Source organism: Quercus robur, chromosome 3 (assembly GCF_932294415.1).
Source record: "Quercus robur chromosome 3, dhQueRobu3.1, whole genome shotgun sequence".
Taxonomy (NCBI): Eukaryota; Viridiplantae; Streptophyta; class Magnoliopsida; order Fagales; family Fagaceae; genus Quercus; species Quercus robur.
In genome coordinates, this window is record NC_065536.1 from 25,188,991 (window position 1) to 25,204,645 (window position 15,655).

Consider the following 15,655-nt stretch of genomic DNA (forward strand, 5'->3'; position numbering starts at 1 on the left):
ATCTCGAGTCTTAGAGATTCAAATTTGGTGACAAAACTTGATCATTTTAGACTCGAGTTCCAAGATTGGCACACAACAGACATAGAACAATGTTTCCACGTGAGGCACGAGTTTTATAGACTCGGGTTTTAGATACTTGAGTTCCACGTGGATTTTTTCATCCACATCATATTACCACCACTTGAAACTCGAGTTTTAGAGACCTGAGTTCCATACTGATCTTGAGTTTCAGAGCTTTGAGATGCTAGTTTACTAATAGTTTGCAAACTTGAAAACTTACTAATTAAAATATTCGAAAAATAATGCTAAATGCCAAAAAAAATCCCTCCAAGAGGACCAAGACTAGTCTGCTCAAGCTCACTTTCTCTTTAGTCATTGGGACTATTGGCAATAGCTCTTGCTTTTATTCCCCTTCCCCTCACTCTCTTTTTAGTTAGACGCACAATAGGTCATTTAAAATACACAATAAAATAAAATAAAATAAAATAAAACCGCTGTAATAGGTCATTTAAAAAAAAAATAATTCAAACCTATGGTGGCAGTTTTAAAACATCGTAATAGCTCTACTTATTGTGGCAGTTTTTTAAAGTGCCGCAATAGGCTATCTATAACAGCAGTTTAAAAAACACCGGCTTTAAATTGCCGTAATAGGTCAACCTATTATGGTAGTTTTTAAAAGTGCTGTTTTAGGTCTCCTATAGTGGCGGTTTTCAAAACTGTTGGGAAAAAAAATGCGGCTTTAGAACCAGTTTTTTTGTAGTGTTAAAGTCTCTCTCTCTCTCTCTCTCTCTCTCTCTCTCTCATATTTAGACCCATAACGACAAATTCTAATACTGGCTGAATCTTCTATTTTGGCCGAAATTAGTCCTAGAAGGCTAGAACGCTTGAAACACACTGGAATGGGCTGAAATTCTATTCGAGACGGAGCAAAGGGTGTTAATGTTCCAAGTTGCATACTAGTACGAGATTTTCCTACTGAAAAATAAAAAGGGAATTAAGAACATTACCTTTTTGTATATATAACTATGTATTGTTGTCGAATTTCTCTCTCTTTGGATAAAATTTAATGGAATGAGACTAGGAGGTTTTGATTATCAAATTAATGAAAATGTGGGGTTCAAATGGTCATGATTAAAAGTATAAGGTTTGATTAATTACCAGAAGTATGTATAACGCTATATAGTCTGTTTGGAATAGAGGGAGCTAGAGGGAAAGGAGAAGGGAGTCCATACATACAGTATAATTTTTTTTTTCAAAGGATTTTTAATGACGAGATAGGTCTTAAGTTTAGATTTCATAAATTTCCATTAATTAAAAAGAAAGCTTGATGTCGGATAACAGCTTTGTTTTCACATTATCGAGTTTATAGTTGGCGTTCATCACAAGACACATAATTAAGACAAGATATTCTTTTAAACTAGTTTACATCCATTAATTAATTAGCTTAGAAAAAAGATTTCCAAAACGTGTAAGAATTTCTCGCTATACTATAATATCCTTGTAGTAGGTATGTGATGTGCACATGCTATGAAGGAAGTAAATTCTAACGTATTAAGTAATGTATTCTGACTAGAAATATGGAAATGCCACGGTCCCTTAAGTTTTTCCCCTAATAAAAGAAGCAAAAGAAAAGACAATCAAGGTATCTGAAATTTAATTATAAGGATCTGTTCAAAGTCTCCCTCCCTGGGAAGCTTCATCCATAGACTTATTGCTTTAGTTTAACTACCACGATTATGACTATTCGTCTAGTAATATCTACACACTACACGTATATATAAAAGAAGATACCCAAGAATTGTTTCACAATTGAAGGTAAGAAATGGGTGTCATATCATACTTGGTCACGTTGGTTTTGATCCATGGATTGCTACTATCTCAGTTTAGTTACCAGGCCAACACCGTTCAAGCTGCTTCTGTGAGATCCAACGATTTTTATTATAAATTGAAGGTAGTGTCTCACAAGGAATCTGCTCCTGCACCACCACCTCCTGCTATCAATACTCCTACTCAATTCAAAAGTCCTCCTCCTCGTCCAGTGACACCACCGCCACCACCACCACCAGGGCCGAGATCACCGCCACCATCACTGTAGTACACGCTTACTTATATCTCTGTTGATTATAAAGAATATAAGTTCCCATGTTTGTTTACTACTACCTGTATTCTATTCATGTTGATTAAAAAAGAGAAAAGAAGTACGGAAATTTGAATTTCCTTGAATATTATTCTACTATTGTGTTTCATTAATCGAGTACTTTATGTTAAGATAATTCATTACAATTCTCTCTATCTCTCCCTTAATAGGGGGTTTAAGTTTAACCCTATCAAGCGTTCAACTTTTGGGAACAATACTGTGGTCCGTCAAAGACATGCTCTGAAGAGATCCCAAAGCGTAAGAATTTCAGCTTGTTAATTTTGTCCATTGCAATATTCCACTTACCAAGTTTATTGGCCATTTAGACGATTCTGTACTATATAATCATAAAGAATTAATTTTTAGACTTTTATTAAGAGATGAATTGTAAAAATATCAGTGGCTACTCTAAAATAAATTCCTTAAAGAACAAATGTTTAGAACAAAGAATTTTTGGTAGTCACTAGTATAATATGTCTTAACTTCATGAGTTCTGATCCTTAAGCTCGGGACATGTTGTCTACATCTTTTAGGTCCTCCCCGGCTGACTGGGCTGTTTTCAAAAACCAGGCTCATTAAATATATTCAACAATCCTGAACAACTATATCAATTGATATAGATGAATATCATAGATTGTTGGGGTACTTTAACATTAAAATTAAATAAAACCTGATTTTGATTGCATGAAACTTACTAATGGGAAGAGTCAATGAAGTAATTTGTATTTTAGTTAAAAAAAAGAGTTATTAATTAATGTAATAATTTTGTTGGAGGTTATGCTTTGATGTTGGATAGTTCCAATGGACGGATGTGCGATTTTATGTTGATGAGCTGGTTTCTTGAGTCCTTTGACCAACATATATATTCTTATTAACATGCATAAAGGCCGGAGTTCCTTTCTTGATTTTGGCTTATATCTAGTATAAATACTATATTTTGCAACTTGTATTTAACCTGCTTGTTCAGGGGTTAAAATAGATAATTTCAATCCTTAGGGATAAAGTCATAATTTTGGCCATTAGATTTCCCATTGCTTCATGTAAAACTAATCTTGAAGTATTTAAGACCAAAGCAAAAATTCACAGGCCTTAATCAGACCATTGAATTAAAAGACATTATGAAATGAAATTTAATGGCTAAAATGCATCCACACAATTGATTTTGATTGGTTCCATGAGGATTTAATTTAAAACCAATGACGTGTCATAATTTCCTATTGGCTTGGACTAAAACTAATGGCAATAATGAGCATGCTAGATTAATTTGGTCGTCATGCACTAATATGATCCTTGAATTTATGGTGAAATTACTCTTTTAAAGGGGTTGATTTAATAATAATTGGGGCTTAGTAATGCTGAAATGGAGTTAATTGAGTCCTATTAATACGAAAATGGAGTTAATTTGGAGACTATTAATGTTAATTGTGCTAAAACTCATCCTCAAGAAATAATCTCTACTCACTCTTTTGTTAATATCTCTTATGCCACTACAAATTTTTAAATGATATATTTTTAACTGGAAAGTAGACATCTCGAGTTTCAATGTGAGCCTAAGAAAGAATTGTTGTCAATAAGAAAGAAATGAGATGTGATTTTTTAAAGTTAGCACTATTGTTTGTTATAGGAAGCTTTGAGAATAACCAAGATTTACTTGGCCCCTACTCATTTTTTGCTTTGCTTGATCCCCACATATGTCAACTCTCAATCTCCCTTTACTATAAAAAGGGGAGACATTCTCCTTCCAAAGCACCTCACTCCCTTGGAATTCTAAAGAGAAATAGAGTAAAGAATGCTTGTCATATCATAGTCCTCTTGAGATTTAGCGTATTGAGTGAATACTTTTGTACTTCTCTTTAGAATTCTATAGTAATTAACTTAGGGTTATAGAGGAACCAAAAAAAAAAAAAAAATTGTCATGAATCTAGTCTTCTTGTGTCTCGGAATACGACTTTATTTTAATGCCACCCCTTTAAGATTTTGGAGGAATCCCCAACCCATTTTTTTTGTTATTAGATTTGTATACAGGTTAGTTTAGATATTTGTTAGAAACATGTTTGTTTGTGTTGTGTGATGATAATTAGGATCAAAGCATGCTAGTTTGTTGCTATGTTCTTGACTATTCTTCGTATGTTCTTGGTTATTTTTTACATGTTCATGCATCCCACTAGGTTTTGATCCTATATTTTGTTAAATCCATGAAAAAACATGCTAGCTTTCAAATTCCCTTCATCATGCTCAAAAGATAGATTCAGGGTTAACACCAATCATACACAATCATGATGTTCATCCTTCAAATTCAATAAAATGGTCACATGTTAGATTTTGGATTGTCACTAATCACACACAACCACTGTGATTACCTTTTGAATTTCATGATCTAGTCACATGTTAGATCTAGGATTGACACCAAGTACACACAATCACTTGTTTCTCTTATTTCAATTGCTTTTGATCTATCTCAAGTAATGATTACAATCTAATGCATAACATATTGTTTGTATGGGAGATGTGGACATAATCATATATTGGCAAACATAACCTAGAAGATCAGTTTCACCAGGTAAGGTGGGTGATTAACCCTTTCACACCCTGTAACTTATCCTTTAGACTTAGATCAATGGTTTATAGATTAGTACTTATCTATGTAATTTTCAATATTTAAAATGTAACTAGAATCAAAGCCACATAACTTTTTCCTTAAATTGTATCTAGGACCAAATCCATATAATGTGGTGTCTCGCACCTAGGTGTTTTGAAGGAATGGGTATTAAATTGATCAATACTAACCTATGCTACACAAAGGAGACAAATGAAATACATTGCATTAAATAGGTATAATGTAAAGGACGGAAGAAAACTATGCTAAAGTTGTGTTGAATTCAAAGGAAGAAGAGTCAACAAAAGCAACTCTTCTTCCATTGGAACTCTTTCTCCTCGTTGTTCCTTTCATCGAAATTTGAATGTGAAATTCAACCTACTAACATGCAAAGAATACAGGCAAAATGTTTGGTGATAATTTCTACAAAGATTTCCATGAGTCAGGAGTTTCTTGCACGCTTTATTAGGTTATGTTGATATTTTGGTCAAAAATTATTTCATAGGTCTGCTCCTTGGTGCATGTACAGGACTACGTACAGGAAATAATTTTGTGTCACAATAAATTCTGACTACAAGTAGTGTTTATTACATATACATTAATCCACATACTCTTACACATACACCAGAAATGTACTGAAATTGATTTCAGTTAATTTCTGGCATGTGTGTAAGAGTGTGTGGATTAGTTTTTATGTAACAATATTTTCTCTTCTAAATACAACAAGGTGAAAAAATTGACAAATTGGATAATCTAAGAAAGGAAGCAGAAGAAAAGATAATCAGGTGTCTCCAAAATTTATAAACTTCTGTTCAAACTTTTTGCTCTCTCTCTCTCTCTCTCTCTCTCTCTCTGTGAGAAGCTTCGTCCGTAGACTAATTGCTTTAGCACCCAACCACCTTGACGTTTTAGTTTAACTACCACGATTAAGGCTGCCATATTATCAACAGTCACAAATCAAAACCATTCATCACATGCAATATACGTGTATATATTTAGAATCATATATACCCCAAGCAAAGTTTCACAATTCGTGGTAAGAAATGGGTGTTACTTATATCATACTTGCTCACGTTGGTTTTGATCCATGGACTGCTACTATCTCATTTTAGTTACATGGGAAACGCGTCTGATCATATTTAATAATCATGCATATTACATTTCCAAAATATCGGACAAAAATGATCAAATGATAATAGCATCTCATAATGGGACCGCTCATTAAAAGTTCTGAATCTTCTGATCCTTTAAAGTTTGTATACAGAGACGACTTGACTTGAGCAGAGATTAATGGAAACGTAGAAGTTATTGGGAACTATGGTCCATTGCTCAAATAAGTTTTTATTTTTATTTATTTTTATAATAGGACTTTCACTTATGGCATCTACGATAATTGCTTTTATCATCAGAATAATACATCAATTAATTTTTAGTGTAGCATTGCTCCTATAAGCTTGCTATTGCATAAATCAATGTCACTTAAGCATTATGATATTTTAAGTGTAGAAGACTTTTTTGTCTTGTCTATAAAAGCTCTGGCATATATTTCCATGTTGTGGTGTATTATTGTATTAGAATCTTATTTTATCTTCTTTGTGTGCGTTTGTGTTTGTTTCTTAAAAAAAAAAAAAAACTTCATGCTGATCTAAGAGTGCTAAACAAGGTTCAGTTGAGTTTCATCGGTTAATCACTTTATCAATTTACTCTCAATCATCTTAAAAAATAAATTATATTACAAAATTATTTAAATTAAAATTGAAGTTCACATCACAAAAAAGTAAACAAATTTATATTCTCCTTAAAAAAATCAAATTTATTAAGGAAATTGAAAGTTATTAGACTCAAAACAAGCACTATTCCGAGTGAATAACTGCAAGTCATACTACCCAACAAAAAAAAAAAAAAAAAAATGCATAGAACTTGAGGTGCATTGGGAGAAATTCTTATTTTGTCATAGTTATATATCATATCTTTCTCATAAGGAATTAGGTCCATAAGAAATTTAATATATCGTCGTGATGCTAAATATCTTATCCATTGGAAGGAAGCTTCAAAGGTAAGTAAACCAAAAAAAAAAAAAAAAAAAAAAAAAAAAAAAAAAAAACCAATCCAATTAATCTAAAAGAATGAGGTATATTAGGGATAAATAGGGATGACAATGGAGCGGGGTAGGGTCGAAGGATGGGGTCTTTGTCCCCACCCCACATGGTTTTGTCTTGCCCCATCCCCACATGATAGAGAGAACTTTCTCACCTCATCCCCGCCCCTTGGAGCCTCGCAAAACCCCGCCTCACCCTGTAAAACTTTACTTTTTGTTAATTTGCCCTACAACTAATACAATTTTTTTAATGAAACCTATTTTATTAATAAAAATATACTTGAAATTACAATTAAATGTGTCCCATCAAATCAAATCAATTTTTAGAAAAAAAATGAATAATATATCTAAGTGTTTAACAAGACAATCATAAAAAAAAAAAAAAAAAAAAAAAAAATTATCATAGTATAACACATAACAAAATAAAGGCAAAAAACCACATTGGGTAAAATAAAATAAGCTAATGTTGAAATGTTTGTTTAAATAGTAGAGTTTTAGGGTATGAAAATTTTACAATTATAACCCTTAACAACACGGGACGGGGTGGGTCTAAAAAGTTTAAACTCATCCCCGCCTCGCCCCATGATGCGGGGCTAAAATCTTGCCCCATCCCCGCCCTACCACTTTTGCGAGGCGGGGAAAACCCGCGCGGGATGAAGCGGGGAGGGGCGGGTTAAACGGGGAAGGGGAAATTGCCATTCCTAGGGATAACTTTATAAGATTATATAATGCAATATAGTTAGGATATATAATTACGATTAAGATTCCTAGTAAACCTTTTTTTTTTTTTTTTTTTTTGTATTTTTTTGATCATCTAGTAGACTAGTACAACTTGGACAGTCTAGAATAACACACTGAAACTGTTCCTTAAACCCATATTTCTGACATCAACTACCTTGATGTTTCATCTTGCGTGGTTTTTCTAGAAATTAAGCTTCCTCCAAGATGCTTTTGTGCTATCCTTGGAGAAAATTTTATATCCCATGGTTTTTATCATAAATTGAGGGTTGTACTGTATCCCATAGAGAGTCCCTAGTACTAGTACACCCCCACCACCTATTTTTAATGTTGCTTAGCATTTCGTAGAGCCTCCTTTTTCGCTATAACGGCAATGGGGAGCCAAAGAGACCAGGATTTGAACGGCCTCCTCAACAATGAAGGCTACCGCCCCAACTGTCATTGCCATCGTCACTATCTCAACCGTAGTCACCATCACCACCACCGTCATGGTTTTAGTATGCTTACTTCCTAGTTTGTTTGCTTGCTTGATTATAAAAAATACTGTTAAATTCCTTAGTTTGTTTCCTACTTTTCCATTTCCCGAAGGTCGGATGGCTGAATCTAGTATTTTAAAGTTATATGAGATAATTTACTCTCTCTCTCTCTCTCTCTCTCTCTCTCTCTCTCTCTTAATGATTCAATACGGCCACATTGTATATCCAATTTCATATGTGAATTAAATGAGACTTGAAGCAAGTTGTTTTAATCAATTCATCAATAAAAACCTTACTTCTTCTTCACCATATATATCTTTCATTGATTTTCTAGAGATTAAAATCATTTTGTATAATTCAATAGTTACAACATTGAGAGAGCGGAGGTGGCAGGAGAATGTTTGAATCTTAGACATCTCCACTGAAAGCATCAAAATATGCTAGTTGAACTACAAGATAATGAAGACACTTGACAAAATCCTAATATTTGAAAAATAAGTTAAAGTGGAGGAAAATAGTACCAAGTAAATAGCACTAGAGAGTCTAGAATGGAATTTAGTGATTTCAATGCTTCAGATTTTATTATTTAGTTAGCTCAATTGATAAAGTCTATTATTGTCAAATAAGAAATTTAGAGTTCAAAACTCCGCATATAGTAAAAACGAATTAATGTCTTGGTCTAGATTCCCTCGAAGTAGTCTATTTATCAAATTAGGAGGTTTTGCTTGTCTTGAAACAATCAATACAAAATTGGTCCATAACATATCACACATTATTAAACATTATTGACTAGATACTTTGGCAAAATAGAAACATGTTAGAGGAATTCCAAAAGCATCTGCAGATGTATGCTCATTGTATATCATTCATCACGAAGAACAGGTATGCAAAATCCAAGATTTGATAGAGAGACCAACCCAAATAATCAAGCCTATATGTTGTCATATTTCTTAATAAAAAAAAGTGCAGATAAGTGTTTTTTTTTTTTTTTTTCATAAAAAAAATATAACCATTTGATTGTTCATATATTAATCTATATATATATATATATATAATCGAAGCCTCTGACCTCTCCACAATTTTCCACATCAACATTATTTAAATAAATAAAAAAATCAGTAAAAAAATACATAAGATCTAAACCGTTTACATTTTTGCAACTCCGTTACCTATCCTATTAAAACACCATTTATCCTATTAAAAAGTGAAAACAACATCTATCCTACTGAAACACTACTAATCCTATTAAAAAGTGAAAACAACATCTAAACCCCGTTATCTCTCTCTCACTCAAAAGCTGTAACCGTCGCCTCCCTCCCATATTTGTGTTGTTCAAGCTTCATTTTTGTACATCCAAGTGACATGTTTATACACTATAGCATGAAGCTTTGACCAAAAATAAGATATTATGCATTTTGGGGACAAAATTGGCCTTTGCCCCTTTCTATCAAACAATTCAGCATTTTACCCCTTTTCCCAAACTAATTAGGGAAATACCTCTCTTTTAAAACTCGATTTTCTCAAAATCGAGTTAAGTCCTATAGTGGTGTTTTAAAGAGCCTATAGTGACGTTTTAAGGAGCCTATAGTGGCGTTTTGAGACTCAAGCTCCATAAACTCGAGTTATAGGTAAAAAGGAAAAAAAAAAACTTGCATGTAACTTTAGTTCATGGAGCTTGAGTTCCAAAACACCACTATAGGTCTTTAAAATGTCACCATAGGCTCTTTAAAACGTCACTATAGACTCCTTAAAACGGCACTATAGTGACGTTTTAAGGAGCCTATAGTGGCGTTTTGGGACTCAAGCTCCATAAACTCGAGTTATAGGTAAAAAGGAAAAAAAAAAAAACTTGCATGTAACTTGAGTTCATGGAGCTTGAGTTCCAAAACACCACTATAGGTCTTTAAAATGTCACCATAGGCTCTTTAAAATGTCACTATAGACTCCTTAAAACGACACTATAGTGACGTTTTAAGGAGCCTATAGTGGCGTTTTGGGACTCAAGCTCCATAAACTCGAGTTATAGGTAAAAAGGAAAAAAAAAAACTTGCATGTAACTCGAGTTCATGGAGCTTGAGTTCCAAAACACCACTATAGGTCTTTAAAATGTCACCATAAGCTCTTTAAAACGTCACTATAAACTCCTTAAAACGGCACTATAGGGCTCCAGATTTTTTTTTTTTTTTTTTAAACTCGATTTTGAGAAAATCGAATTTAAAAAAAGAGGCATTTCTCTAATTAGTTTGAAAAATTGGGTAAAATGCTGGATTTAAAAAAAGAAAAGAAAAGAGCAAAAGCCCATTTTCTCCGCATTTTGGGAAGCAAATAGTGGCAGAGGTATTATAGCCTCACTTACAAATTCCTTATTTGTAATATATGCTTCTATATATTGTCGATTTTTGTTTTCTTGGTTAGAATTTTTTCCTACTTGGCAAATATATTGTTAGATTTTTTTTTTTTTTTTAAAGTATAGGGTTAATTGTTTGTCTATGTATATCTAAGTTCTAAATATTGTAGTGTTGTTTGGGTTATTGGTTTAGGATCGTCTTTTTTCTGGTTTAATAAATTTGAATTTAGTATGTACATGATGATATATAAATATATATATATATATGTATGTATGTATGTATGTATGTATATGTATTCGTGAATGTATTGGTTGGTGTAGAGTTTGGTTTGAATTTTGGGTTTTTTGCTACTGCAATTCACTCGAAATTTTTACTGTATTTTTACTAGTGGCTCCACTATTGCTATAGCTATTTTCATTAAGGGTAACCAATCTTTTTGTTATATTTCTTTATTGCGAAGTCGTATATTCTTTTGTTTTGTTTCAATAATTTTTAGGCTCTGAATCATTTAATTTATTATTATTCTTTTTGGACTTTTGAAAATTTTAACATTTGATTCTATGATTTCTCACTTTTTTTTTTTGGTTGCAAATTTTGAAATTGTCTAACAGATTTCAACAACTATATCCACAAATTGTTCTTTTAAAGGTAACTCATCTTTCTCTATATTTCTTTGTTGTGTAATCACATAGATATATATATATATATATATTATGTTTTGTTTCAATAATTTTTAGGCTCGGAATATTCAAATTCTTTAATTTTTTTGGGTTTTTGAGAGTTTTAACATTTGAATTTTTGGGTTTATTTTTTGTTATAACTAAATTTGTCAACTATATTGTCATGGATTAGTCTTTTAACGATAGCCACGTCTTTCTCTTATGTTTCTCTATTGCGTGATCGAATATTTTCATTACGCTTTAATAATTTCAGCTTTGAATCTTATACATGATACATTATACATTTATCCAAAGTTTTCCCATGCATTACACAAGTTAGCGACTAGTTGTATTTAATTAAGAAATAGCGTGCCATATATAGAATATTCAAATTAATGATTACAACCTAATGCTGCCACTGGTTTCTCCAAAAAAAAAAAAATAAAATAAAAAAAACCCTAAAGCTGCGACTTTAATAGGCCATTGCCCAAATGATTGGCCCATGTTAGGACAACGGCTGCAAGAGTCAACAAGGGAAGAGTGGGTTTTTCCGAAACGAAGCCCGATGTTTTGTTTAAAAGATAGAATATTAATAGTCCAATGAAAACCATGAGCTGAAGGCCCCAGATATATTTGATAATGTAGCCAGTCTCAAATGTGAAACAATTGAAAAACACCGGGCCATAAGATATATATAAAATTAGCCTAAATCATAATGATCCAGGACTATTTCGATTTTTAAATGGGTCAAATTATATCCTAATATCTTATGTTTATGGTTCAAATTGCATCCTTCCCTCCCCCACTATCTACTTATAAAACCCCCTAAAAAAAAAAAAAACTATAAATCAAATTGTTCCCTGGTCAAATGTAACCTCCAAGTCCTCCACTTTGATCTTTTCCTTCTTCTTTTTTTTTCCCCTAGTAATAAGCAACACTATGTTCTTGTTATTATTTTTATTACTTGGGTTGGATTATGAAAAATCCTCTAACCCAATAATTTGTTGAGCATAATGTTTATAAGTTTAGAAGAGAGTGAGTAGTCGATGACCTTAATGGTTTAATGGTATTTCCTTTGGTACTAATTACCTAAAGTGAGTAATTTGAGACCCGGGTTGGCCGAGGGGTGGGGTAGATTTAGGAATTTCTAACCATGATTAAAAAAAAAAAAAAAAAGAGATAAAATAACTCATAAGAGAATATTCTTCATTTGCCATGAAATTATGTAGTATATTTCACAATAAATTTAAGTACTTTTATTTAAAAATGTGAATGGTGTCATGTAATTTAAATTTTACTTTAAAAAAATGGTTCTTTTTTGTTGCAAGTAATTAGTAGTACTTTATAATAATGTTTTCTTCTCTTATATATGATAGTAAGTCTCACTTTTTATATATCACCGGGCCTTGTAGCCTGGTAGTACCCAGTACCATGTGTATCTATGAGGTTGGAGGTTCTATCCCCCATAATTACCTAGCAAAAAAAAAAAAAAAAAAGTCTCACTTTTTATTTTTATGATAAGGGTTAAGACCCAATATTTGGGTGAATGAAAAGAGCATTACTCTGATAGTATTGAATAATTTATGTAATTTTATTTTGCAACTAGAGAATATGAAAATGACATGGAAACTTGATAGGAACATTTTTAGGCATGGGTTTAATATTTCTCTCATTTGAACAATGATAACTAATTGAATGTCAAACATTAATTTTTACATCATCAGAAAATAACTGAAAGTCATGACATCAACACAAGATATTCTCTTTTTTTTTTTTTAGAAGATCCAATCTACTGGGAACAAATTGAAGATCAACACAAAATATGGGAATCATTTTCATGGCCCTGTTTGAAAAGCAAAAAAGGGAAAATGAAACTTGGCTTGGAATTGGGGCAAATTTATTACAATTAATACACACACTTGACACTTGGTCTGAGTGCTTGATGGATCCCACCAAGAAGAAGTTAATAGTAGCATAGCCATTAGCCGATACTAAACTAATGGTGCTGCTAAGGCCTCACAAGGAATATCATCAGCTGCCTTGACCGACGAGTGTTTGTGTCAATTTCTAAGACAAGGACAGCTTGATGACCAACGAAAAAAACAAAAAACAAAAAAGAAAGAAGATGTACATGACAAACTTGCTGTGGAATTTGTAAATCATACACTATCTTTTTTTTTTTTTTTTTTTTTTTTTTTGAATGTCAACTTTCAAACATAATGTATACAATTATAATATTAACTTTTCTAATTCTTTTTTTAAATCTTATAACAAGACAAAAAATTTTCTTCTTTAAAAAAAAAAAAAAAGATAAATCAATTTAGTAACATGAACTTGTAACCATACTTCATTAAATTGATGATAAAATGTGAAAGTTCCATTAATTTTCTTTTCTTGTTAGGTGAATAGGGGATTGGGGTTGGTGGGTGTTTGAATCCCAATGCTAAATCATCATAAGTGGAAAGAGGTGCCGATATTATTAAATATAGCTCGAACCCTTAATTAATGGCCAAAATTTCCCTACCTCTCCCTCTCATGTTATATTTACTCATTTATTGGCCAGAGTTAATTTCTGCCAGGCAGAAATTAAATAAATAAAATCTGTGTTTATTTTAGGAAAATATTAATGAATGTTTTAAGGACATTTTTTTTTTTTTTTAAATTTATGCGAAAGGACATTTGTTAATGAATCATTGTAAGAAAGACTTTAAGAAAATATAATAAAAAACAATTAATCTTTTGATTTTTTTTAATTTATCACAAAAGTAACATTAAAAATTTTCTAAAATAATTTATAATATAATAATTGTCTTGAATATACCCGTTAACATGACTATTATTTATAGGTGTAACGTGAAATAGCCGATATGGTAGTTGATGAACAAAATGGCTTAAAATATTTGACTGTATCATTTATTGTTTTTAAAAAAGTTAGACAGTTAAAAAAAAGGAAAATAAAATTTGTGGAAATTTGATTCTGGCTAACTACTGGCATAAAGAAAGTTTGGAAAGTTCTATGAGTTATAAAACAAAGAGTGTGACAAGAACATATAATATATTAATTATTACAAATGGATTTATATCTGTCACAACAGTTAAGGTGACCAATTAGTACAATTGCCATTCATAAAAAAAAATTTAGTTCAATTGCCGACCCTTTGTCCACGTTGACTCAAAATCAAATGTCCCACGTAGTAAATTGAAAGTTGAATCCTCCATTACCAGAAAATTTTTACAGAAAGATTCAAACAATTAAAGATATCCAAGAAAGTGGTCAATTTCTATCTGAAAAATTAACAGAGATACTAATTTTGGTGCTGGCCATGAGTCATGATGACCATGATTCATTCACCAAGGCTAGCACTTTCAGAAATACTCAAAAGCTCTTCCAAATAGTCTGCCCCTAAATCCTCAAACACCACCATATTTTCCAACCCTGAGTTGATCTCTTCTTCTTTCTTCTTCTTGCTCTTTGATTTCTTCTTCAAAGAGTGCCTCTTTTTTAATTCCAAAACTGGTGAGCAACCCTCCTCATGGCCATAATTCATCTTTTTGAGTGACTCTTTGACGATCTCTTCAGGGAAATTGAGAACAGCCATTGATCCCCTCATTGCAAATGCAGCTTGATCATAAGCCAAAGCTGCAGCCTCAGCAGTGTCAAAAGTTCCTATCCAAACTCTAACACCATTCCTTGTAGAATCCCTTATCTCCGCCGCATATTTTCCCCAAGGCCGCCTTCGAACCCCTCTATAGGAAATCTCTTCCTCCATGGGCTCCCCCCCTTCATTGGCTCTTGAATTCACCTCCTCATGATCTTTGACATGAACTGAAGATGCGGTTTCGGATGAGTCTTTAGTGGCTTCAGCTAAGACACCATAAAGAAGCATTTCTTGGGTGTCATTTTCATTGAAAGGAAGGTACTGATTTTCAAAATTGTGCATGTAATTATTCCATGACAAAGATTCTGATGAGTTGAATGAAGAAGAAGAGGAAAATTCAGGATATGGGTTTTGATGGAATGAAGAATCCATGCTGAATTGAATTGAATTGAATTCTTTTGGTTTGAAAAACTTTGATATGTTTGAAGTTTGAACACACACTAGAGGGCTTTGAGTGGAGTGGTATTGTATTTGGTCATATATACAAACATTTGGAAAGGTTTAGGCCTTTATATAGGGACAAAGGAGGGAAAATTGACTAGTCTTTTAAAAAAAAAATATATATATATATATATTTATATATATAGCACTGACAAAGTTATAAAATAAAACTATGATAAAGATAGAAAGAGGGTAGAATTACATGAACATTGGTGTGCCACTTCAAAAGGGTATTGTGTAATGGAACCCAAAATTGAGTAATTGAGTGGTAGTTGACACACGTGAGTCAAACGACTCACGGGCATGGCGGCCAGGTCAGGTGGAAATTCAGTGTGACATCAGCTTGATGATTTCATTGGGACCCATGTCCACTTGTCCACTTGGGTTACTACCCAATGCCTATGTGGACAACTATAAAGACTCCGTTTTTTTCGCTTTGTCACTAACCCAACTACCAAGCTGTTTTGTCTTTGTCATAAAATCAAGACTCATAGCCATAGCCA

The 15,655-nt window shown here is 32.5% G+C and overlaps 1 protein-coding gene across 1 annotated transcript; it reads right to left on the bottom strand.

Moving 5' to 3' along the window:
• Positions 1–14,090: 14,090 nt before the first annotated feature.
• On the bottom strand, positions 14,091–15,202 carry LOC126717582 (ethylene-response factor C3-like). The gene has a single exon (XM_050419394.1). It carries the CDS (start codon positions 15,081–15,083, stop codon positions 14,397–14,399), a length of 687 nt encoding a protein of 228 aa, XP_050275351.1. The 5' UTR covers positions 15,084–15,202; the 3' UTR covers positions 14,091–14,396.
• Between the last annotated feature and the right edge of the window lie 453 nt (positions 15,203–15,655).

What these genes read in the sequence shown, in the direction of transcription:
- LOC126717582 (XM_050419394.1), bottom strand. Translation starts at nt 15,083, where the DNA reads ATGGATTCTTCATTCCATCAAAACCCATATCCTGAATTTTCCTCTTCT.